Source organism: Miscanthus floridulus, chromosome 14 (genome assembly GCF_019320115.1).
Source record: "Miscanthus floridulus cultivar M001 chromosome 14, ASM1932011v1, whole genome shotgun sequence".
NCBI classification, from domain to species: domain Eukaryota; kingdom Viridiplantae; phylum Streptophyta; class Magnoliopsida; order Poales; family Poaceae; genus Miscanthus; species Miscanthus floridulus.
The window spans coordinates 9,712,312-9,737,788 of record NC_089593.1 but is presented as its reverse complement, the minus strand read 5'-3'; the positions used below and the strand labels follow the sequence as shown (position 1 = coordinate 9,737,788).

Here is a 25,477-nt window from a genome sequence, read left to right as displayed (position 1 = left end):
GCTGGGGATGCTAGGTCCTGGTGCCTCAGTTAGGGAACACCCCGAGTAGACACGTGGTCACCTAACCCAGTAGTCGACAGGGATTGGTCGTTGTATGAAACCAACATGGCTTACACATGCAATGAAATGAGTGATTGACTATAATTCTTCTTTTCTCCAATCGACAAATCCTATAACCAGTACACTAAACACTTGTATGCTTTTTTTTCCAATCGAAGTTCTATTAGTCTGTACATTAATTAACCACTAATTCTACGCCAGCATCAGACATCACCCGTATCTTCTCCCAGAAATTCAAGGCCTTACTGACCTGCCCAGCAACAAAGGCCATGAAAATGCTCCAAATGTAACCACATCCGGAGTATGCCTTCGCAACCATTGCTTCTCTGATGGAGAAGCCATGAATCAAAAGGAGTATGTGGATAAACTCATTTGGTAATAATTCCCTCAACACAATTATCCGGACTCACGTGAGTTACAGGTACAAGGATGGCAAGCTACCTATAAAAAACCCCTGCACTACCATACTGCCATTACATCATCAGCGCTACTTACACCATTCTTATCAAACTACAACTTACATAACATAATAACCCATGCACAAAGCAGCATGACACCTTCCCAAAACAGGAAAAAAAAAGTCCCCAGCTACCTAGTTTCACTTGAATTATCGCCACTATACAGCAACCAGCGTAGATACTCCACTCCATCATCCAACGATGAAGCCTCGCCGGGGATAGTCACCCTCTTGCGTGTCAATGTTTCCACTGTCAACGCTTTCCTCTTTCGTCCACCTCTTGGCCGGGCACGCAACTGCTCATCCATCTCCTCAAAGTCTCCCTGCATGAAGCAACTTGTTATTCACAAGTTCACATGGTTTGATCACAAAACAAAAGCGAACATATGCTTCAATCAAAGATACACACAAATCAGGAGCTGATAATTTGATCTAATACGCCAAAAACACAAACTTGGGATTAATATAGGTCAGGTAGCAGAACTCACTTCAATGTATACATGAGCACCGGATTTCTCATGGTTGTCCCTGACATGCTTGTAGGTGAACGCCTTGCCACACCCGGCAATTTGGCACTTGAAAGGTTTAAGCTGGTCATGGCATGCCTTGACATGCTTGGTCAAATTTGATTTCTGCAACAGAAAACAGGACTATGCTTGGTTAAAGAACTCATTTGAAAATATCGCTAGGCGCATTTGGAAATCTATCAGTCTTGCTTACATTGGAAAAGGAGTGTTCACAACCCTCAAAAGTGCATTTCATCCTTTCACCAGAGGGCACCTTGTCATGGGATTGCAGGTGCCGCTTGATGTTCTTCTTCAGGTACTTTTCTCCACATATCTCACACTGAACATACCGATGGCAAGATTGGTTGAGTCCTCAGATATTCAACATTTGTAAACATCTTCATGCAGCCTGGTTCACCGCACAATACCTCCACATTGTCCAATTTAACTGCAAGAAAAAAAACTCAAATTTTGAGATCCCATACGCTGGAGAAGGGAAAACACGTTACATGAACATGATGCAAATAACAATAAATAGTGCATTTATTAATTTCCTAATTATCTGGTAACTCTGACCTACCATGGGATTCCTCATGTTTCTTCAGCTTTGATGAATACTTGAAAACCTTGTTGCAGCCCTCCTCCTTGCAAATAAACTGCTGGTTGCTCTTACAAACATTTTCATCCTCATGGATTTCCTTAACATGCCGTTGCATATTTGCCTTCATACTGAACCTCCTATCACAACCATCCACAGTGCAACTAAACAATTTGCCCTCATGCTTAAGCATGTGCCGGTTCAAATGATCTTTCCTTTTATAGCTGAAGGGGCAGTCTTCAAGTGGGCAAATAAAGAGTCTCTACAGTCGAACAAGAAAGTGTTAAGACCAAAATATTTATAATGATGTTTGTTTAACATTGTGCTAGATGCTTCAAATAAATAACCAATCGATTATCAGAACTAAGAATTATAAACACTGTACTGGATCATGCTCAGAAGGACCTACAAAGGAGATCATTTTTGTGTAATAATTAATCAAATGTGGCATTTGTTAAAAGTGAGTTTTAGGACAAATGTTATGACACATAATTGAAGAAAAGCTGCTTAAATAAAAAGGGAAAAGCATACACTTTTGAACTATGAAACTATAACAAAGGAAAGAAAAACTAAATGTCAAAGCTTTACAACAAACTATAACGAGTTCAGCACTTCTATTCAGTACATCTGTTATTGCACAATGACAGGATACAGGACTATTGTCACCATAGCGAGCTAAAAACCAATGAAGAATGGCCATGGCTTTCTGAGATGACATTTTGATATTGGATCCTAAAGCATCTTCTGAAACCTCACATAAGGAAGTCTGCGATGACATGGCAGAATGGAGGGAGGATATTTCCACCCTTATCTCCAAAAGATCCATAACCCATAAAATCCTTACAGCATTATAACAAGTTCAGCACTTCGCTTCATCACTTAAAGGAACTTATAAACTGAAGCCCAAGCTTTCTGAAATATTTTGATGTTTGATCACCAGATTGACACAAAAGGCCCCAAAGTCAGAAACCCAAAGAAATAAATAGAGAACAGAAAACTCCAAAATTAACTGAATTGACCAGGTAAAATACAAATTAGCACTGAAAACAATCATGTATATCATGAAATGCAGAATTTAGACTATGAACATCATGATAAAATAGGGAACTTTGAACAAGGACAAACCTACTCAGTAAGCGTGACTGAGGCTATCTTGTTGAAGCTTCACAGGAGGTCATCCCAACCTGTTACTAGTTCAGACAAGAGTAAAAAAATGCCTCGTCGCATTTTGGAGTTCTTTAAATGGGATCCAATGCTTCACGCTGTTAACTATCTATGCCCTGCAAAACAATTGTATTTAGCAAATCATATAGGGGGGAAAATCAATATTACAGCCAGCCTCATAAGTCATGAATGCAAACCATATGTTAAAATCATGTCTGTATACTTTACAACTGAAATGTAACACATCTAGGTGGCCAGTGCCAATAAAATAAAAAGAGCCAGCTCATGCTAAATTCGAGATGATGAATCCCAACCTCATGTGAGTGACTTTGCATGTGCTGCTTCAGATGAGCTGGTTTCTGGAAACAAGAGCCACACTCTTGGCACCTATGTTCCTCCTCGTGAACAATATTTTCCCCATTTGAGTTGTATATTTCTGATTTATCCAGTTCATCCTGCAGATAAATTTTGGGAAAACATTAGAGATGCTATGTATTACTCCAAAACAACAATAATACAAAGACAGCTCATAGCCAAGTAATCAAACAAGATATATATTGACTAATGCAACTATACATCACAGAATGTTTATACCTTATGATGTGCAACCATGTGAGCTTCAATTAGGCATTTCTTTGACCTGACAACAGTGCAAAATTCACATTTGTAACGCCTTATATCCTTACAACCCTTCTGTCCAACACTTGCATCTCTGTCAACATCAACTTCAGAACACATCTGACAATGAGCAAATCACAGTTAATTTTTTTCATGGATAATCATGTATCATACTGTAGGGACGGACCATTTCCAGAAATTAAAATACAATGCAATAAAATAGATAAAAAAGTATGATAAAAAATCTTGCTATTTAGAAGAAATTTCTCTGTAATCCAGCATTTGGATTTTAAAACCTTTAGTAAGTTTCTATAACTTCCTGACTGGTGAAAGTAAAACCAACCTCAACATATATCTAATAATTTCTTGCCACCAACTTACAGCAGTGAATTTCTACACTATAATCTTGATCTAGAGACACTGGGAGATAAAAGAAGACCAATAAGACATAAATTACAATGAGGTCATCAAATTTGATTTAGGCACTAAAAGGCTATTTCTTGGAAAGACTAATGCGAATCAATCATGCAACAAATCAGCAGTATATGATTCTATGATTTCTTCATCAACAAAGATTGGTGAACCATGTTGTTCCCATGAGGATGATCTGAGATGTGTCTTGAGCTGCCTAGTCATGTATTCCAAGGTTTCATAAATTTCCCTTCGAGCATCATGTGACGTGTCCTCTACCAAGAATTCATGGACAACACCATCAATTTCTATCCAACTACACCCTGGTTTTTTGAAGATCTTATGAGTCAACATTTGCTGCCTCATCTCTCGAGCTTCTCTCCATTTATTTGATGACGCATACATGTTCCAAAGAAGCACATAAACCCCATCATCCCCAGGTTCTCTCTTTATAATTTCCTTTCCAGCAATCTCAGCTAGTCTATAATTGCCACGAACTAGACATGCACTAAGAAGTGACCTCCATATAACAATATCAGGCTCCACATTCATATCAGCTATTAGAGCTTCTGCTTCCTCTAGTAGTCCTCCCCGTCCTAACAGATCAATCATGCAACCATAGTGCTCAAGCAGGGGATCAATTTTGTATACTTGACGCATTCTGTCGAACAACTCTCTGCCTTCTTCTATCAAGCCAGCATGGCTGCATGCTGACAAAACAGAAACAAAGGTTACACTGTTTGGAACTACCCCAGCTCTAAGCATATTCCGAAAGAGCTCAAGAGCTTTCTTCCCATCGCCCTGGACTGTACAACATGAGATCATAGTTGTCCATGTAAAAGAATCCTTTGATTGAACTTCTTGGAACACAGAAAATGCCATCTCAATGCATCCACTCTTTGCATACATATCCATCAGAGCATTGCTAACAATTATATTCGAGTTGGCATTACATTTGCTTCCATATCCATGAATGACACGTCCTAGATCCAGAGCACCAATGTCAGCACAAGCTGAGAGTACACCTACAATTGTGACATGACTAGTAGGGCGATGGCCCTCCAGTACCATCCTACCAAAAAGCTCTAGAGCCCGTACAGGCTGCCTGCCCTGTACATGACCAGTGATCAGTGCTGTCCAAGCAACTACGCTCCTCACAGGAACCTGATCAAAGAACGACAATGCTGAATCCACACCAGCACACTTGATATAACCATGCAGCATGCTACCCCAGGTGACCTCATCTTTCAGAGACATTCTATTGAACACCTTCACCGCAGACTCAAACTTCCCACACTGGCTATACATATCGATCAATGCATTGCCCATGACCACCTCATGATCCAATCCAAGCCGGAAAATGAGGCCATGCACCGCCCTACCAACCACTTGATCACCAGCACCACTAGAGGCCGACAGGGCACCAACAACAGCAAAGCCATCAGGGCGGTGGCCAGCGGCAACAACACGAGCAAACAAGGATATAGCTTCACGTTGGTGGTCCAACTGGAGATGGAGGGACATGAGGCTAGTGAAGGAGATAAGGTCAGGGTGGGGGATCTCATCGAACAGCTTGCGGGCATCAGCTACGCGGCCGAAATCAGCGTAGCAGCGGAAGATTTTGCAGGAAACAGACTGGTGGTTGGGGTGGAGACCATGGGTAACGGCCAGGGCGTGGATCCTCTGGAGCTCTCTTAGCTTTTTGCACTGGGCAAGGAGGTGGTGGCAAACGCTTCTATTCATGTATCTTCCCCTCGAGGCAACGAAATCTGTGGAGGTTTGCGTTCCTTGATGCCTCGAATGTTGACACCTGGAATTATAGCTGAAATTACTGGGAAAACAGCAACAGCTACAAAGCGACCTAGTGGACTAGTAGTAATAAAGACTATTCGCAGCTTATTCATCGTTGTTTTGCTTCCCACAACAAATTCTAATTGCAGGTATTCAACGACTCAAATTAAACTAGCATTGCCAGAAAAGGGCACCCGTTGATGGAAAAAAGCATGTACACTACAAATGGCTGAATAGCCCAGGTTCAGGGTTTGGGAGGCCTGTTTCGCACATCACAGAGACGGAAAAGAAGGGGTGGGCATACCTTGAGGGTGCTCGTCGCCGCCCGCTAGGGATGGGGCCCGGGGCCGTGCGGCGTGCGTCCCAGCGGGCGTGCCGCGAGCGCCGAGCGGGGACGCGCCGACGGGGAGGGTCGTGCGGTTGGGGGGACGGGGAAGAGCGCTGGCTGTGCAGTGTGCGCCGCCGCACCCGTGGTGTCTGAGGGCGTGTGGCTGCGGGAGTACTGAGCTGCGGGGGCTGAGTGGCTTGGCTTTTAAATACCTAGGGTTCCAGCGTGCATTGGGCTGCTGCTTGGTGGGCTCAAACATCAGCTGAAACTGATGTTGGGCCACTAATTTCGGGTGCCCGTGGGGCGTACTAGCAACCTATACTTTTCTACACCTTCCCAGCTTTGTTCGTGCTTTGGGTGACCGGGGAGCATCAGCCACAAACTTGATCGCTTTTGGGTGACGATGGGTGTAGTTGCAATGTTTTGTAGGGACGTTGCAAAAATGAGTTGGAATGTTACGTATGTTATAATGGTTGTACACATATATTACAAGAGTCTGTTCTTAATGTTTTATCTTTTTTCAGACGTAAGTTGCAAGTGTGTTTAACTGGAAGTTGCATATGTTTCATACATATGTTGCAAGTGTTTTATCTACATGTTGGACATGTTTTGCAATGGTTTTTAAGTGTTTTTAGGCGTCTTTGTAAGTGTTTCACACACATGTTTTAAGTGTTTCATCTATCCTCTTTTGTATTTAGCGAGTGTTGCATCTGGATGTTTCAAAAATAGATCGCGTGTTGCACATGGGATGTACGTGGGGAGTGAGAGGGGGCGCGAGCGGTCCTCCCGGCCCGCGCGGGCGGGGGATGTCCAGGCAGCGCAAGCCCCGTGTGTGACGCGCAAAATGTGGCGTGGAAACGGACTGCAGCCACGGGCGTCTATTCGGACGTCCAGGCGCGCTAGCAGTACCGTTGATCTATTCGACATAGCACATGCATGATGTTGTTTAGAAAGCTTAGACTTAGAGCATCTTCATCAGATTGAGAAAACTCAAACCCCTTTCCCTATAACCAATGATAAAGAGGATTTGGTAGAAAAACTAGCTCCAACGACCAGCGGATCCTCTTTTCAAATCCCCTTTCCCTAAATATTTTCTCAATTCCTTAATCCCTCGAAGAATGGGGAAGAAGCTCAGATTTTTCTCAATCCCTTTCTTCCATCGTTCATGAGCATTGTTGGATTATTGCCATCCACGGCCAGCATGCCTCCGTTGGTAGAGGTCGGATGGCTGCACGGACCAGGCACTGCACAGGGCCATGGGCGGGCACCGCCGCGTCGGGGTGCCGCACGGGGCCACGCTGCTGCTCGCGCTAGGGAGAGAGAGAGGAGAGAGAAGCATCGGTGGGCCCTACCACACTACCGTCTCACCGAAGAGAGGAGAGAGAAGCGCCTACGGAGCACGTGGGTGAGCAACGGCGCTCCACGCAACCAGAGCGAGCACGAGATAGAGAGAGAGAGAGAGAGAGGGAAAGATAAGGGAGAAAAAAGGAGACTCTTACTAATTGACAAGTGGATCCATTTAATAAAAGGGATGAGATTTCTATTAATCTGTTGTAACAATCCTCACCTATAGCTCACAATTGTGTTTTCTCAATCCCCTATAGTAGATTTTAGGGAAAAGGGCCGAGGAAAGGGGATATGGTGGAGATGCTCTTAGTACCTTGAACACACACACACACGGTTTGGCTAAGTTATAGGTCTTGCTCCCAAAATGATGTTACAAACTTACAATCAAGGTGCATGATTTTCAAATGGTATCAATGTTTGAATTGGCATCCTATTCAAATGACTCAATCAATTCATGCACACTTTAAGGGAAGCGTGATCTATGGCTTGTGGTTTTGAGATCAACATGCCTTCAAATCTTCTTTATGTGGTCACTTTAGTCGCTGGAGTTAGATGACCATGGGGGAGATTAAGATCAACACGAACAACCCATAAAAGATGACACCCTCCTTCTTCTCAAATCCAAAGCGCGGGAAAGAAACCCCGACACCTTCGCCACACACAGGCAGACTAACCATCTCAATGGTCATGGTAGGCATGTTCCTACCAAGGGGCCAGCAGTTAGCCAACACCATCTCTCGACCAAATCGCGACCTCTGGAGTACCGGCAGGCCAAAGCGAAGGCCCTGTCGCATGCTTTGCGACCCTCCTCAGTCCCCGGACCTAGGGTTCCCTAAGTTAAAGGCCTCATTGGAGTCATCACCGAGGCTAGCGGATAGCAAGTATTCTTCTTCCCGTCTGAGCTGGTAGATGTTATGCCTCCAGTCCTCACGTAGAACCAATACTGCATCCAATCCTTCGACCACTTATTCTTCTGGGCGAAGGAGATCTCCAACTTCTCGCCCTTTTGGGCCCTCCACGGCATAAAAGCGCAACTCCCATACCGTGCCACCAGCTGATCTTCACCAACTCGCTTAGGCTGCCGTTGGAGCTCGTAGTACTCACAGAAAGTACCAACGTTGGGCTCCGCGCCATAAGACAAGCAGGCCCAACAAAACTTACTCAAGGTAACTATTCCATTGGGCGTGAGATGGTGAAGTTGTACCTCAAATGCCTCCAGCACCTGGCAAAGGAATTGTGCCGCCGGAAAGCGAAGGCCGCAGAGAAAGAAATCCTTAAAAACCACGCATCAGCAGCCTTTGCCTTAGGAATTGTCTCCTTCTCTGGAGGCTTCACCTTAGCATCCCCAAAGCAGCCCAACTGCCGCAACTCCTCAATGATGTCCTTAGTCATGAGCGAAGGCCCGAAATCCAACGTCTTGGATGCGGCGGCCATGTCTTCTGCCTCTTCAGCGGTGATTAAGTCTGCGACGGAGGCCTTGACTCCAGAACAATCCTCTTCAAGCCCTAATGCCTCTGCACTAGCAATCATGCACTCCTCAAACCGCGTGGACCACCCACTAGACCTAACACCAAGAAGGCGACGATACGACCCAAAGAAGGAAGCCCGGTGCGGAGGATGACTGACAGGCGTAGCCACTTCTAAAACTCAGCGAGAGCCCAAAAGGGGAGCGAAGGCAAAAACCAACTAAGTGAAAGCTAGGCGTAAAGGGACAGTACAGGAAGCAGCAGCAGCAGCGAAAGCGATGGCTAAAATCGGGATGGGGGAGCCTTTACCTACCGACCCTTATATAGCCCCCGCCGCGTCGCTTCAACTTCCGGGGCCAACGGTCACATCCGTTCAAAACACATCAGTTCTGCAGCCACCGCGGCGAATCAAATAACGACACGTCACTAATGCAACGGTCTGATCCAGGCGTCCCAGGGGGGAAAGAGGAAAAAGCCTCCACGTGCGCAAAAGCCTCAGCGCCTCAGAACCTAAGGACAATGTTTTGAGGGCAAGGCCCGCCAGCATCAGACCAAGCCCTCAAGGGGAGAACTGTTGGGACACGGTTATGAGTCGCGGAGGCCAGGGACCGCAACAGCAATGGAAGCTAACGATTAACGAATTTTATGAGCAATGTGCGGGAAGAGAAGATGAAAGCCAACGCCCGATCGGCCGATCGGGGCGAAGGATCAGACGATGCGGCGAAGGCACCCGAACATGGTCCGAGGCGGAGGCTCCGGCGATCGGAGCGGAGGCGCCCGGATGCAGCCAATGGCGAAGGCTCGGGCGGCACCTGTGGAGGCTACAGAGAGTCAGTGCATAGGTACGGGCGAAGCTCGCCCTAGACGAAGGCCCCGAAAGTCGAGGGACTTCCTGAAGGATGGCGGTGCCAGGCCGTGGGCCGCAGGCGGACTCACGGTTACGGCCCATCAAGCAAAGGCGGTTGAAGAAGAAGGCACCCGAATTACCCTTAGCAGTTTGTATTAGTATAGGAATATTTCGAGGATGTACTGTAACCGCCAAGGGGTAAAATTATAAAAGAGTAGCTTTAGCAAGCAGTGCACTATAAAAGGGTTACAACTGTGTGGGCAGCGTGCAGTGACGAAGCCAGCGGTGGGGCTAGGGGGGCTTTAGCCCCCCCTACCGATCCTGGGCACGTGGAGCCCCCTAAGGCCTCTCTTAAAATTTTATGCATATATGTATTAAGTAGGAGGGGCTAAGGTTAAGAGAAAATAAAAAAACATATATTCTTTTATTCAGCCTCTCCTATATTTTTTTCTAGCTTGGTCACTGGCGGCGCGTATGGCGATGACACTAGTGCTGCCGGCGTCTACTACTCCAACTTGCCTGCTATGCCCATCATCGAGTCCGACGGCACCCTCTGCAACATGGAAGGTTTCTGCTGCCTGCCCTGTCCTCTCTCTCTCTCAATCGTATTCTCTCGGGAGGACCTCTCTCTCTCTCTAACGTTATGGTCTTGTTGTCTACTTGTCTTGCCATGAAGTAAGCATGATGATGCCGTCGTCCCCATCTCCACCATGGAAGCTAGAGGACTTGTTGGGTGGTGGCGATGGAGGTGGGCAAGAAACGGCCACCTACTACAGCCACCAGCAGCAGGGCCAGGGCCAGGAAGAGGGGGCGAGCAGGGACTACCGCCAGTACCAGCACCACCAGCTCGTCCCCTACAACTTTCAGCCTCTGCCGGAACTAGCAGAGATGTTCCCACTCCAAGAAGACGCGGCGCCATCGTCAATGGAGGAGGCGATGGCGGCGGCCATCCTACCGAGCTACGGCGCTTGCTACAGCAACGGGTCCCAGTGGATGATGAGCCCCGGGTCCCAGTCGAGCAGCTGCGTCGTCGTCAGTGCGGCTCCGCAGTAGCAGATGGCTGCTGTAGCCGCTGCTGCCACTGTGGCCGCAGCCACTGCCACTGCCACTGCGGCAACAGATGGCCGCGATGGTGAGCAGTGCACCGGGAAGCAGCAGCAGACGGTGGTGCACCGCAAGCCCATCGACACGTTTGCGCCGAGTCAGCTGAGAACCTTAACCTCCCGGTATAGGGGCGTCGTCGCCAGGTACGAAGATTTTGGCTTTTCCTGGTCACATCTCTTGTTGCATGCGTCGTTTGTTTCGTTATTATTACAAGTGATAGTGAGTGGGATTCGTATGGGCATTCCTCGAGGGGGGTGTTCGATGCGGAGGCTAAAGTTTAGTCCGTATCGTATCGTCGAACGTTGGGATACTAACTAGAGGACTAAATGTGAGCTGATTATAGATTCATCTCACAAATTAGTCTCAATCTGGACAATTAGTTTTGTAATTAATCTATTTAATACTGTAAATTAGTGTTCAAACATCCAATGTGACAGGGACTAAACTTTAGGAGGAGGAACCAAACACCCGCAGTGGGTGCCTCTTTAGGGGGTGTTTGGTTTTCCTTTGCTAAACTTTAGTAGCTAAACCATGTACTAAACTTTAGTTATTGTGTGTTTGGTTTGGATGACTAGTCAAGGTTCGGCTCTAAAGTGACTAAATGAGACTAAAAAGTAAGGTTTCGCCCCATTTAATACCATTTAGTAACATCCTGGTGACTAGTTGGCTAAAGCCTTTTTAATTCTATTTAGTCATAGTGTTTCGGTAAAAGGTAACTAAATGAGACTAGATTTAGCTAACTAAACTTTAGCAATGGCAACAAAGACCCCCTTAGTTCTGAGCCATACTATGTTTCGCAAGCTTTGCACCTCTTCAGTACACCCTGACGTTGTTTCCTTCTCTGCGGCATTGATCATCTGGTATATATGGTATTTACTTGCACATTTCTGAGCTTGTGAAAGTCATTTTACTCCTGGTTCCTAATTAATTTGGAGGTTTCGACTTATTATGTTCTACTAGTAACCTTGTTACTCCCTCCGTGTTCTGGATTTTGAGGCGCACTAGTTCTACAAAAGCTTTCCGGAAGATCATGTCAGGCGTCTCATGTTTACTTATGTGTGTGTTTGGTTGGATGGCTTAGCCCCGCTTGCTGGTACCACTCAGAGCTTGTTTGCTTACCTGTTTTACCCAGTTAGCCACGCTTACCTAGTCCAAGAAGTACCCTTTGGCCAGGGTTGCTGGGAACGAGAGAGTCGGCCGTTTCCAGGAAGCCAGGCTTGTGCTAGCCGTCCGATTCTGTCACCGCCCTCCCATCGCGTTCACTTCCCTCCTGTCGTGATGCTTGCCATGGAGGATGAACTCCGGCGGCCCCCTATCTTGCTGGTGACGGCGGCTCGCCTGCGGCAGTGCGGCAGTCGTCACCGGCGGCGGCGGTCATATGTTCGCCACCAAATCTCTGCAGGAGGGCGCCACTCACTCTGAGATCCTAGCCATGGAGGATGAATTCGGCCAGCCCCATAACTTGCTGGTGACGGCGGCCTGGGCCATATGGATGAGATCCGCACCGTCATCGTGTGGTGGTGAGGCTAGTCGAGATCCGCGTCCTATACCTTGCTGGCGACCGCGGCCCCTGCACCCTCTGCTTCTACCTCGCTGGCGACCGCGCCTCTGCATGCTCTGAATCGCAAGCCCACTAGGTAGTCCTCTTCGACTAACTGAGATGGCGTGTGTGAGTTGTGCTCTGATTTGAGTTGAAGAGCATAAAAGCGAGAGAGAAATTGGCAGGGAGATGGCTAACAGTGCTTGCTCCTTGGCTGGATTCGGAGATGAGGATGCCTCTTGTTCTTGCTTTTGTTTCTTGGTTCTTAATTGATTTCATTGGCGATGTTAAATCAATTGTAGAGTGGTGAACTTACCAGTTTAAAGAAGAGGTAGTCGTATGCAAAACTAACCAGTCAACCAAACACACCATTTGCTAGCCAGACTTAGGTAAGGGATTGACTCGATCAGAGCAGGCTTAAGGTACCCCCCCCCCCCCCCCCCCCCCCCCCCCCCCCCCCCCCCCCCCCCCCCCCCCCCCCGCCGCGTGCAGTTCCACCTATTAATGTGGCAGGAAGCTATTCTCTTTCTTGTTATGGAGAAAACAAATAATTTATTACTCTGTCTTTTAGTAGGCCAAACAATTTTCCTTGTTTGAACTTTGAACCGCACTGTTTTATATTGAATGATGAAGGGTTTTGTTTGTGTTTGATTCACTGGAGTAGGCACAGGTTGAGTGGGAGTTATGAAGCCCAGCTCTGGGACAACAGCTGCAGAAAGGAAAAGGATGGGCAGACTAGGAAAGGCAGAAATGGTTGATAGCTAAAAAAATCCAAAATAAACAATGTAGCAAGTCTTATCCATAACCTTATAACTCTTCCTTTCTGACATTTTGGTTCCTTTTTCTTATTTTTGAAATGGTGATTCTGGGGTTTGCCATGACTGGATGTGATTTGCCGCGCCTCGCAGTATATCTGGGTAAGAAGAATCATTTATTATCCAATCATGCATGCTTTTTGTTGTTCAATTAGCTGTTTCGAGCTGCGTCTAGTAGATCCGTACGTAAATAGGAAATGTTATCTGATTATTAGGTGCTTACGACACTGAAAACGAGGCCGCGAGGGCTTATGATCTGGCTGCTCTGAAATATTGGGGTACTGATACTCACGTGCTCAATTTCCTCGTAAGTGTCATGGAGATGCATGGAGGAATTTCATTCAAGAAAATTGGAGCTTGGATGTTCATGTATATTTGTAATGGGCTAGCACAACACTTTGTTTGCCAGGTAGAAAACTATAGAGAAGAAACTGAGGAGATGAAATTCATGATAAGGGAAGAATGGCCCTGTTCACTTGGAGGAATCTGGAGGAATTTGTAGGAGGAAAACACTGTTCCGGATGAAAAAAGAAGCGGATGAAGCCGGGTTTAAGGGCACGCGAACAGAGCCAATATGTTGCACATTTGAAAAGGTTAGTGCTTTGTGTGCACTATAGCTAGCTACCTTGTTTCATTGTTGTCTTCTTGCATTTCCAAAGTTGTTACTGATCACAGGAGAAGCAGTGGATTTTCTCGAGGCGCTTCCATCTACCGAGGAGTAACAAGGTTCGTTCGTTTGGGCAGATTACGCCCCCACATTTTGCTTCCTTAGTGCGGAGAACAACCAAAGTACATGAAGAAATCATCTCAATGTACGTACATGCTAACTGCATTACAGGAATCTGCAAGGAAGATGGCAGTCTCAGATTGTTGAAAGCGTTACTAATAAAAACAAGCATCTGCACCTCGGCATTTTCAGTAAGAAAGATCTGTCTATTTGACTACAGATATGTAGGGCCAAAATTGTTCCATAAAGTAATGTGCGTTATTAAGTAAAAGAAGCTTTTAGCACTAATCCTTTGGTGGTGTCTGTTGTACTATATATGTTAATTGTCTCGTCAAAGTACATTTGCTGTAGAAGAAGGTAGGCATGGAAGCTTTTACTGCTAATGTCAAGTTCCGTGCATGGTAAAGTTAAATGTGCCCTCGAGGGCAAAAAAATTCGCCTCCGCTTTTGCATGTGTTCACTTTAATCCGTGGGGTACACACACATTCGATGATCATTCTTTGCTTTTTCAGATAGTTATGCTTTTCCTAAGGCTGTGGCGGCCCCTGACCAAAGTAACCTGCAGTTGACTGTTTTGAATACTCCGCCAAACAACACTTGAACTATAAGTAAAAGATGGCATTATATAGCACGGCATGAAAGTAATCTGGTCGAAAATTGTACTTTGCATTAGGATATTATCTTGGTTTCCCAATGTACTAACTAGATTAGTTGGTAGCACATGATATTTTTTCATAAATAGGTCACACTGACAGCTGAGTTTGTTTCTTACATATCACTTGCTGAATATATATGCTGCATGCAGCTACTCAAGAAGCAGCAGCTGAGGCGTACGACATAGCGTCCATCAAGTTCCATGGCTTGAAGGCGGTGACAAACTTTGACATAACAAGATAGGACGTCCACAAGATAAGGGAGAGCAGCACACTGCTGCCCGTGGAGGAAGCACAATGCTCGCCACATGCCTCGGCAAGCACTGACATCTCCCTGCCCGCCGCAGGTGTTCGTGCAGCCGAAGCAGAGGAGGACAATACTTCATCCGTTTGAAGCTGCAATGCTGACAGAGAGAGCTGAAGTAGAGGAGCAAACGGTGGAAGCAGCACCGGCTACGCTCCAAGACGACGACGATGGCTACTTGGCCAAGGTCATGGAGGATATGCTGTAAGCCGAAGCAGAGGAGCCAACGGTGGAGTCCACTGCTGCGCTGGAATTCGACGTCGACACCTTCTTCAACTTCTCTGAAGACGCGTTCTTCAACTTCTCTGAAGAAGGTTTGGAAGCGAGTATGCCTGCCACAAGCTGACCATGTCATCAATTCAAGGGTATCCAGTTACATTGCAGCTGCCCAAGAGCTCCAGAAGAAGACATAGAGTCGTAGTAGGTCGCAACGCTTGTAATCTCTTATGTATACTGACTTTTGGGAGGAAGAAAGAATTCTCCTGCCAAATCTTAATGTATGACGTGACATCAAACAGTGTTGAGCTAGCACAAGAACTGCTGTTGTTTGTTGCATTTTTTTATATATGTATTTGCAAGCTCTAAGCCCTAAATATTTCTGTTGCCAAGTTTCTGTCAAATTATTTTTATAAACATAGAAGTGAAGAAAAACAATGTCTTCGTAGGTAGTAACACATGGCGCTAATTATCATATATACCCAGTGACAGGATCAACTACTTGGGCACTTGAAACATGCTGTGAGCAGCTTCAATCGAGAAAATACCACCGTGTGCCCTTCCCCTTGCTTAATGTGTTTCTTAACCTGAAAAGATGATAGCACAATTATTTATGTAGTTACTGAGAGATGACAAGGCACAAGACAATGAAAATGATGTTTCCCCTTTGCTGGTTGCAGTTTGCACTTAGCAGTACCCAAGAACAGACAAGCAAATCTGCAACATATTTTAAGTAAGTAAATATATAAAAAAATTCCCCAAGACAAATCAATTGGCTACAAAGCTATAAGCTAATTCAGCTGCTGAGCATCCATTGACTATCGAGAAAATACCGCCGCCTTCCATCCTATCATTCAGTTTCTACAAGTCAAACTCAACATATTGATGCCAGCAGGGGCAGCCGGCACATGCAGCATCTCTATCGCCGGTCACGCTAGCCAATCTCTACCGCCAGCAGTGTCAAAGACATTCAGAGGTGAGCTAAATTTGTGAACTTGCATTGCATTGTGAATTGTGATGAGCTTGAGTTTGTGAAATTTGTGAACTTGCATTGTCAACTATAGCAAAACAAGTAGATTGACTTGTTCTTCCATTTTCAATCTTCGTTTGTAGACTATGGAGGATCGAGGCCACTGGATGTATCTTCAGAACCGTACTTGTGAAGACTACTTAGATGAATTGAAATATTTCCTAGCTATTGCAAAGGCGGATAGGTGAATCGACAGAAGTCATCTATGTGGTGCCCATGTGTTTACTATGATAATGAGAAGCAATACTCGAATTTGTTCTCAGTCCAGGCCCACCTAATCATTCGAGGATTCATGGATGACTACAGATGTTGGAACAAACATGGAGAATAAGGTGTCAATGACCGAGATCAGGCACGGGCTCGTAGGCTGACGGCGGGCGAAGGGGCGCGCGGTAGACGGAGGGGGTGCATTGCTATGGCAGGTGGTAGGCCAGAGGGGCGTGCTGCTGCAGCGGTCAGTGGCTGGAGGACCGCGCCGTGTAGGCGGGCGGTGGCCAGGGCGGGCTCGACACTGGCATTGGGCCAGGCGTGCTCCGGTCATGCTTCGCCATCTCAACCTGCAAGGGATTGCCGGCGTGCTCAGCTCTCCTCCTTGGTCCCCGGCGTGCTTTGGTCTCCGGCCTCCTCTAGAACCCCGGCGTGCTCTGCTCAACTGAGCTCCCCATCCATCACAAATCAATTCCATCATTTGGTAGGTGATCGGCGAGTAAATTCAGCTAAATAACTAGCATCATAATTCTTCTTTGACCATGAAACTCAACATATTCATGGCAGGAGGGGGCAGCCGGTGCATGCAGCATCTCTATTGCCGGTCGCTCTAGCCAATCTTTACCGCTGGCTGTGTCAAAGACATTCAGAGGTGAGCTAAATTTTTGAACTTGCATTGCATTGTGAATTGTGATGAGCTTGAGTTTGTGAAATTTGTGAACTTGCATTGTTAACTGTAGCGAACAAGTAGATTGACTTGTTCTTCAATTTTGAATCTTCCTTTGTAGACTATGGAGGATTGTGGCCACAGGATGTATCTTCATAACCGTTCATGTGAAGACTACTTAGATGGATTGAAATATTTCCTAGTGTTGCAAAGGCAGATATGGTGAATCGACATAAGTCATCTATGTGGTGCTCATGTGTTGACTGTGAGAATGAGAAGCAAAACTCGAATTCGTTCTCAGTCGATGCCCACCTAATCATTCGAGGATTCATGGATGACTACAGATGTTGGAACAAACATGGAGACGAAGGTGTCAATGACTGAGATCAGGCTCAGGCTCGGGCGATGCACGAAGGGGTGCATGGCGCAGGCGCATGGTAGCCGGAGAGGCGCGCTACTGTGGCAGGCTTCAGGCCGGAGGGGCGCGTTGCTGCAGCGGGCGGTAGCCGGGGGCAGGCTCGACGCTGGCATTGACCCAGGCGTGCACCGGCCGTGCTTTGCCATCTCGACCTGCAAGGGATTACCAACGTGCTCAGCTCTCCTCCTTGGTCCCCGACGTGCTTTGCTCTCCGGCCTCCTCCGGAACCCCGGCGTGCTCTACTTAGCTGAGCTCTCTATTCATCACAAATTGGTTCCATCAGTAGGTAGGTGATCGGCGAGCAAATTCAGCTAAATATCTAGCATCATAATTCTTGTGTGACCATGAAACTCAACATATTCATGGCAGCAGGAGCAGCCGGTACATGCAGCATCTCTATCGCCGGTCGCGCTAGCCAATCTCTACCGCCGGCAGTGTCAGAGACATTCAGAGGTGAGCTAAATTTGTGAACTTGCATTGCATTGTGAATTGTGATGAGCTTGAGTTTGTGAAATTTGTGAACTTGCATTGTCAACTGTAGCGAAACAAGTAGATTGACTTATTCCTCCATTTTTAATCTTCCTTTGTAAACTATGGAGCATCGAGGCTGCTCCTCTCGCCATCGCCTTGCTCTGGTGAGTTGCTGGCTGGGCCTGGATGGCTTCCTCGGTGGTGCCCGGCCCAATCTTGGCGTGTAGGTGGGCATGTCTCCTTGTTTGTCTTCTACGCTTTGTCGGAAAGCGTATTTTTGTCACCTTTTCCACCGTATTCGTGTATATGTCCTGCAAAATAATAATCTTCCAATACAAGTGGAAATGGGTCAAAGTGATAACATATATGTGTAAGTCATGCTTAGTTTCCTCTCTTTTGGATGTTAGTTGGCGGTAAAATGTTGTCGCTAAGGACCGCCAACAAAATCTCCCAAGCTTACCCCTTGCTCGTCCCGAGCAAGAGCTAAGACATTGGTTGTTGATCAGGAGTTGCTTCAATGCCGATTACAATTCAAGAGTACCATGTCTATAACAAAGTATTCTTCCTTGATCTAAATAAGTTGGCATTTTATCCATCCTTTTTACCTTGATCCCTGTGGGGTTGTTGCTTTTTCAAGTCTTGGGTAGTAGCAAGATAGAACGGTTTCATAGAACCACTAGTCATTCATTCCTTGATCGACTTTCTTTTCGAAGTTTTTTTAGAGTTTTGCTAATAAAAAGTAAGTTCCTCAAATGATTCACTCGGTCGCTCAGAAGTGTATGATCCTCACCAAAGGATTTTAATGTTTGCCTTTCTTTTCATCCTACCAACTAAATGGCTTATGTGGATATTTGGGTAGGTATAAAAAAGGCATACTTGCATCACATAATATTGCTAAGTCAAAAATCGGGCCTCAAGGAGATGCAAGTCATACACTTTGATTAAGACGTGCAAGTGTGTGGAAATTTTATAAACTTCCTAATTCTAAAATATTTTTGTACTCTGATGATCATGTCTCTCTCTCTTTTGAAGAAATGCCTTTTATTTGAAAATATGGTCTATCTTATTTCTCTCTTTTCTTTTCTTTTCTTCATGCTCTTTGGCATGCATTTTTTTCTTCTTTTCTCTCCTTCTTTTTTCGCATAGTCCATATTTTCTTTTGGCACATGTAAACTTTTGAGAGAGAGACTCATGAAAAATGTATGGAATATTTATTTGGTGGACGGAAAATATGTTTTTGCGTAACTCTTAGTGTAAGAGTCAGCATTTTATTTGTGGGTGTATGTGAATCTTAATCATGGGTGTATGACGAGAATCTCAACAAGGGTCACAACAATTTAACAAAGCTCAATGTAAAAACAAGCAGCATATGACTAAGGTTTAGTATCTTTGAGTATTATCATAGGGCCTTAGTAGGTATTCATAATCATTGAGAAACTTTTCATTTAAACAATTTTAAATTGAAAACTCCGGATGCCAAGTCTCTCTTAGAAGAAACAAAACAAGTACAAGACAATGGCACTCTCCCCTCCCACGCTCCTCCCACCTCCCCCCTCCACCACCACTACCGCCGGTGATCATGCTCCATGTTGCTGAGCCTCCCGAAGACTACCTATGGCCATGGGATCCTCCTCGGATCTGGCCAATCGCCTGGACTTCGACAGGGTCTTGGAATTCCAGGAGGAGATACGCCACCTTTTCAGATCGTCGGTACACCATCCTCACCCCTCCCCCAATGGATCCCTTCTTCCTCCTTGCCACTTTTCGGCGTTTTCTCTTCTGCTTGACAGAGGATTCTGTCGCCCTTGCTTTGGATTTCCATGTCACTTTCTTAAGCAACAATCATTTTAGGTTCTCGGTTTTCACCAAAGATGTTGGCTTCCACATCTACAAACTTCGTCGCGTCATTACATCAAGTTTTGATGTTTATTTTCATCTCTGGAACAATGGCACAACCCACTGGGAACGAGAGAAACGTGCTTGGGAGATTGAGCAAGGGAAAGAGTGGACTTTGGTCCTATCTAAATCAGCCAAGCGGGAGGCCAAAAAGAAGGTAAAGTTGAAGCGTGTTCATTTTGCTAAGCCTGTTGTTCAGCCTCCCCCCCTAAGATCAAGCATCAACCTCCTATCGTTTTCACTTACCAATCGTTTTGATGCCTCCAATCTGGCTTCTCGTATGGTTTTTGGCTCCTCGTTAAAGCCCGATCATCATGTTGATCATGGGGGCAACGGCGTGCGGATGAACAAGGCGCCACCTGAGGCAACATCCGAAACCAAGGCTCTAGTTTCAAATTCAAACACTTTGAGCCGGGTGGTAAGCCCTTGTTTAGTTCGCGAAATTTGGATTTTGGGGCTACTGTAGTACCTTCGTTTTTATTTGGTAAATAGTGTCCAAACATTGATTAATTAGGCTTAAAATGTTCGTCTCGCAATTTCCCACCAAACTGTGCAATTAGTTTTTCTTTTCGTCTACATTTAATGCTCCATGCACGGGCCGTAAACATTCGATGTGACAGATACTGCAGCAACTTTTTGGATTTTGGGGCCCAAGGGCTAAGATGCGCTCCCGATGTCTTGACTTGGGCCACTCTCGTCACTTTTGTGTTCCAAAGTCAGATGTGCCCTCTGCCTCACTCTAGGCCACAGCGGTGTGGGTTTGGAAGCCTAAGACCTCGTTTCCAGAATATTCCATTGCTTCCCGACCCAAGTTAGTTTGGAAACCCAAATTTCTTCTCCAATCTAAAACCCCGATGGCTAGCTGCACCTCCCTCGATACTTGCGCCACAGACTCTCCAACTGCCCTGATTGAGGAACAGGGACGTACGGCAACAAACTAATCTTCCCCTCCCGGACTCTTCGGCTCTCCCTTTAACGAGGAACAGCAATCCTCCTATTCCATCTTGCATCTGCTATCGCCGCCAGAGAGCCCTCCCCAGTTCCACGAGAAAACCCTTCCCTCGCCGAAAACTCCATCATCGCCAACGGCGACATGGCCAACTTTCCTGTCAACCCCCTGCCCTACCTCGTTGCGGGCTTAACCGTCGAGCACGGGTGGAACAGGCCGGCAAGGGGTCGCGTGACGCTTGGTGGCGAACCAACAAGAGAGCACGAGGACTATGCCATCGTCACCTTCAACCCCATGCCGGAAGATCAGAACCAGCTGCATCCGATGCTCGGGTTCGTGAGCAATTTCTTGGAGGCCGAGCAGAATGTAAGTATCAGTATCACTGCGGCACATCTCTCGCCATTAGGTCTTGGATTGATCAAGTTACGGACTGTGGCTCAGCGCGATAAGCTTGTTAGAAATTCGCCGTTCATCATGGGTCATAATCATGTGGTTCGTGTGGTCAAGCATGATGAGGGGATTAATGCATGCCAGATCCTGTGCTTACATTAGAGTTTGCTGGTTGATGTTATTGGCTTTTCCATTGGATTTCCAAAAAGACCTTTACATCAGAGCTGCAGTAGCGCCATATGGTCGTCTACTTGAATGGTATCGCGATGAGAATAAGTCGATTTTCAAAAAGACCTTTACATCAGAGCTGCAGTAGCGCCATATGGTCATCTTCTTGAATGGTGTCGCGATGAGAATAAGTCTAGAATCCTGGCACAAGCGCTGACCCTGAGCCCAGATAGAATTTCCAGGAGCCTCATTCTTTCTCGAGGCACCATGATCGGAGGCATGGGACGCGCATGGACTGTTCCAGTTTACATACTCAATGGTCACTTCCCAGATGCATTCCCAGCTGAGGAGGACCCGACCCCGTTTGACGGCGAGCCGCATCCAGAGCACCCAACTGTTGTTCTGGGCCCTCACCCAGTTGATCCAAATTGGGAAGAAGAACAGCAAGGTGCTGCCAACAACGTAGGAGTTTTTGGTTGCAATCCCCACCCCAATCCGCAGCATGTGCATCAGGGTCACCACCATCAGATCGGCCAGCAGCATGACCAGCACAACCAGCACAAGTAGCCTGATGATATGGATGTGGATGATGATCTGCCTGATGCTGAGCCTGAAGGTGGAGAGCAGTGGGCAGCTTGGAACCCGGCTGTGGTTGTCAGGGACAACATCAACATCCCGCAACACCCAGCTGTCCGTCAACATCAGATTGATCTTGATATGTTAGGCTCATCTATGCGGTTTCTGAGAGCAGAGGGTCCGATATTTCTATTGACCAAGTTATGCAAGATTTACAGTCAGACAGCAGCTCCTCGTCCAGTGATGTTTCATCGGCCCAGCAAGAAGAGGATAGGGCTCGTTTCATAGCTCTTCAGAGCCATTGTGCTACCATCAGCATTTTCATCGCAAGGGTAAACCAAGCAGTTTCAGTCCAGGAGCATCCTTCTCTCTGGCGATCAGGCCGATTTGCATTGAAAGGGAAGCAGTTGAAGCCCCAGTTGTGACTAGTCTGGAGATTGTCCCATGGCGCCCTGTACATCATGCCATAGCACTTCAGCTCTGGCCAGACATTGTGGCTGCTAGACACCGCGCTGCTGGCCAGCCTGCACCAGCTCCTAGTTAGATCATTCACCTTAATCATGTGGCATCCTCTGGCCCAATGGATTTTGAATTTTGTGGCTCCGTTCGCTGGTCTGAAACTTGGCTGAAACTGGCTGAAACACACTGTTTCGGCTGAATTGTTGTAAGAAAAAAATACAGTTCCGGCTGAAAAAAGAAGCCGAACAAGCCGAATATGGGGTAAGCCGAACAGGCCTGAGGGAATTAGGCCCAGCCCACCACTGGCAAGGGGCCGCAAGCGCAGTCAGATTTCAGAGGAAAACACTATCCCTGCCTTCAGTTGTCTCCAATGCCAACCCTTCTACACCGCTGGTCAGGCGCAACTCCCGTCTCAGTGCCAGCAAGGACGGATTCCATGAAGTTTGGCTGGATAAAGAACCAAGCAAGAAGCTTAGAGCCATTCCAGTTGTGATTGATGAAGCAACAGGCCAAGCCGGCCCTATCCCAGTATATGTAGCCTTCCATCTGAAGGAATGGATGAACACTTGGATCGATCTGTGGCTCACGGCTGTACTGCTTGGATTCCTCTCCCTGTACAAGCCTACAGCCGTGAGCCCCAAGATCGATCAAAGTTCATCTCCCAGTTTCCAAGAAAGATTGCTTCAGCGTCGGTTACACTGCACTTGAAAGTCCCAGCAGCTAAAAAGTCCCCCTTTTGAGTCTCATGTCAGCATCCTCTGATCTCATCATTCAGTTCAGCAGCAGTCTCCTGTCACTAGACCTTCAGCTTCAGCAGCCATCATGTGTTTCTTTCTTTGCATTGCACAAATTCCCAACATACATGAGCATGACATTAACAGAAATTTAAGAGTATAATTCAGCTTGGACACTAAAGGTCTAGCATAGTATCTCCGGGTTTCAAGCTACTTGGTCAGCAATTGAAGCAGAGCGTACGTAAAGCGTAAAGGGTCCATGACTCCATCCATTCCGTGCAGCTTCAGCTTCACCAAGCAAAGCGAGTTACACACACCCACTGAGCTTAAATGTCAACGCGCGAAGCGATGCATCTCCAACATTTTCGAACACAACAGGCCACCAACACAGCCATCGCGATGGGCGCCGGCGACGACACCAAGCCCGCTGCCATGGAGGTGACCTCGTCCACCTCGTCGACGTCGTCGTCCCCCACCCCGGCGCCACCACCGCCGTCGGTGCTACGGTCCGTGCTGCTGTCGTACGCGTACGTGGGGATCTGGATGAGCCTGAGCTTCGCAGTGATCGTGTACAACAAGTACATCCTAGACCCCAAGCTCTACAACTGGCCGTTCCCGATCTCGCTCACCATGATCCACATGGCGTTCTGCGCGTCGCTCGCCTTCTTGCTCGTCCGCGTCCTCCGCGTCGTCGACGTCCCGTCGCCCCCTCAGCAGGCCATGACGCCGCGCCTCTACGCGTCCTCCGTGCTCCCGATCGGCGCGCTCTACGCGCTGTCGCTCTGGTTCTCCAACTCCGCCTACATCTACCTCTCCGTCTCCTTCATCCAGATGCTCAAGGCGCTGATGCCGGTCGCCGTCTACTCCCTCGCCGTCGCCCTCCGCACCGACGCCTTCCGCCGCGCCACGCTGCTCAACATGCTCGCCATCTCCGCGGGCGTCGCCGTCGCCGCCTACGGCGAGGCCCGCTTCGACGTGTTCGGCGTCGCGCTGCAGCTGCTCGCCGTCGCCGCCGAGGCCACCCGCCTCGTGCTCATCCAGATCCTGCTCACCTCCAAGGGAGTGTCGCTCAACCCCATCACCTCGCTCTACTACGTCGCGCCATGCTGCCTCGTCTTCCTCACCATCCCGTGGTTCGCCATCGAGCTTCCCCGGCTGCGCGCCGCCGCCGCCGGGGGACGGCTCGCCCGCCCCGACGTGTTCGTCTTCGGCACCAACTCCCTCTGTGCATTCGCCCTCAACCTCGCCGTTTTCCTGCTGGTGGGCAAGACCTCCGCGCTCACCATGAACGTCGCCGGCGTCGTCAAGGACTGGCTGCTCATCGCCTTCTCGTGGACGGTCATCAAGGACACCGTCACGCCCGTCAACCTCGTCGGCTACGGCATCGCCTTCCTCGGCGTCGCCTACTACAACCACGCCAAGCTCCAGGCGCTCAAGGCCAAGGAGGCCGAGAGGAAGGCGGCCGCCACAGCGGTGGCCAAGCCGGACGATGACACGGAGGCAGGTGCGCGGCTGCTGCCGCCGGACAACAAGGACGGCGCCGGCGACGGTGGTCACCACAAAAACTGATGCACGCGGTCCATGAGTATTGGATATGTTGTACGGACTTCAGCGTTTGCTCTTTTCGGTATAGGATTTCTTGAAACTTAACTCCTGATCAGATTTGATGCTGTTTATTACGATTTCGAATTCTTCAATCAATAATACAGGAAATGCAAAAGGATAAAGTGAGATGTATTTGCAAGGATTTTTGTGGTGACAAACAGAAGCACATGTTATTTTTTTTCGTATTCGTGGTTTCTCTGATCAAAGACTGGTTATTGTAGGCAACAAATTAAAGTATTCCCGGTACGGTCTTTGTTTTTTATATTCGTTTCTTGGCCTATATATAGGCCACCACCCACCAGTTTTGGTGTTTTGTACTGTGCTCCCCTTTATGATTCCTGGTGAAAATGTTGGCAAAAATTCAAGCTAGCTAGCTAGTCACAAGCTACAAAATCTTTAGGTTTACTCAAAGTGACACAAGGAGAAAGAGAAACAAAAAGAGAGGAGTCGTTAGGTTCACTCAAGTTTCTTTAGCTTCACTTAAAGCTCGGCCAAGAAGAGTCCAACAATAATGGCCTAACAAAATAACTAAAGTATCATGCACGGAGTTGAATTTGTGTCCATTATTTTTATGTGCCATTATTTATTAGTTTCAGTTGGCAGCACGGGCTCTGCCAATAATTGATCAACTAATTATAGAAGAAAAGAGTGTACGTTGTACCTGATAGATTTTCAGAGTGTAATCTACCATTCCATCACCAATGACGACATTAAACTGGAGACCAGCTGGCTGGTCACACCCCACACGTCACTATTAGGGCTTGTTTAGTACGTAATTTGATGCCGGTACTCTCTTAATGACAAACGTGCTATTAACATGGTCGCTAAGAAAAAAAGTAATTTGATGCGACAAGTGGGCGTATTTAGGCATGCACCAAAGCCGAGGCATGCCTAAGTCATGGCAATATAAAGTTATCTGAATGGTTAACAACTTAGAGCTCTTTTACAGTGGTCG

General features: G+C 47.2%; 1 protein-coding gene and 2 pseudogenes across 1 annotated transcript; 2 read left to right on the top strand and 1 right to left on the bottom strand.

Annotated features, from left to right (window-relative positions):
• Positions 1 to 433: 433 nt before the first annotated feature.
• On the bottom strand, positions 434 to 6,100 carry LOC136505423 (pentatricopeptide repeat-containing protein At5g56310-like; annotated as a pseudogene).
• Positions 6,101 to 9,645: 3,545 nt separating this feature from the next.
• LOC136503006 (AP2-like ethylene-responsive transcription factor CRL5) lies at positions 9,646 to 15,246 on the top strand (annotated as a pseudogene).
• A 7,857-nt stretch (positions 15,247 to 23,103) lies between these two features.
• Positions 23,104 to 24,644, top strand: LOC136505438 (probable sugar phosphate/phosphate translocator At4g32390). The gene has a single exon (XM_066500590.1). It carries the CDS (start codon positions 23,248 to 23,250, stop codon positions 24,484 to 24,486), a length of 1,239 nt encoding a protein of 412 aa, XP_066356687.1. The 5' UTR covers positions 23,104 to 23,247; the 3' UTR covers positions 24,487 to 24,644.
• The last annotated feature ends 833 nt before the right edge of the window (positions 24,645 to 25,477 follow it).

Excerpts from the sequence above, each read along its gene's own strand:
- LOC136505438 (XM_066500590.1), top strand. The coding sequence starts at position 23,248 with ATGTCAACGCGCGAAGCGATGCATCTCCAACATTTTCGAACACAACAG.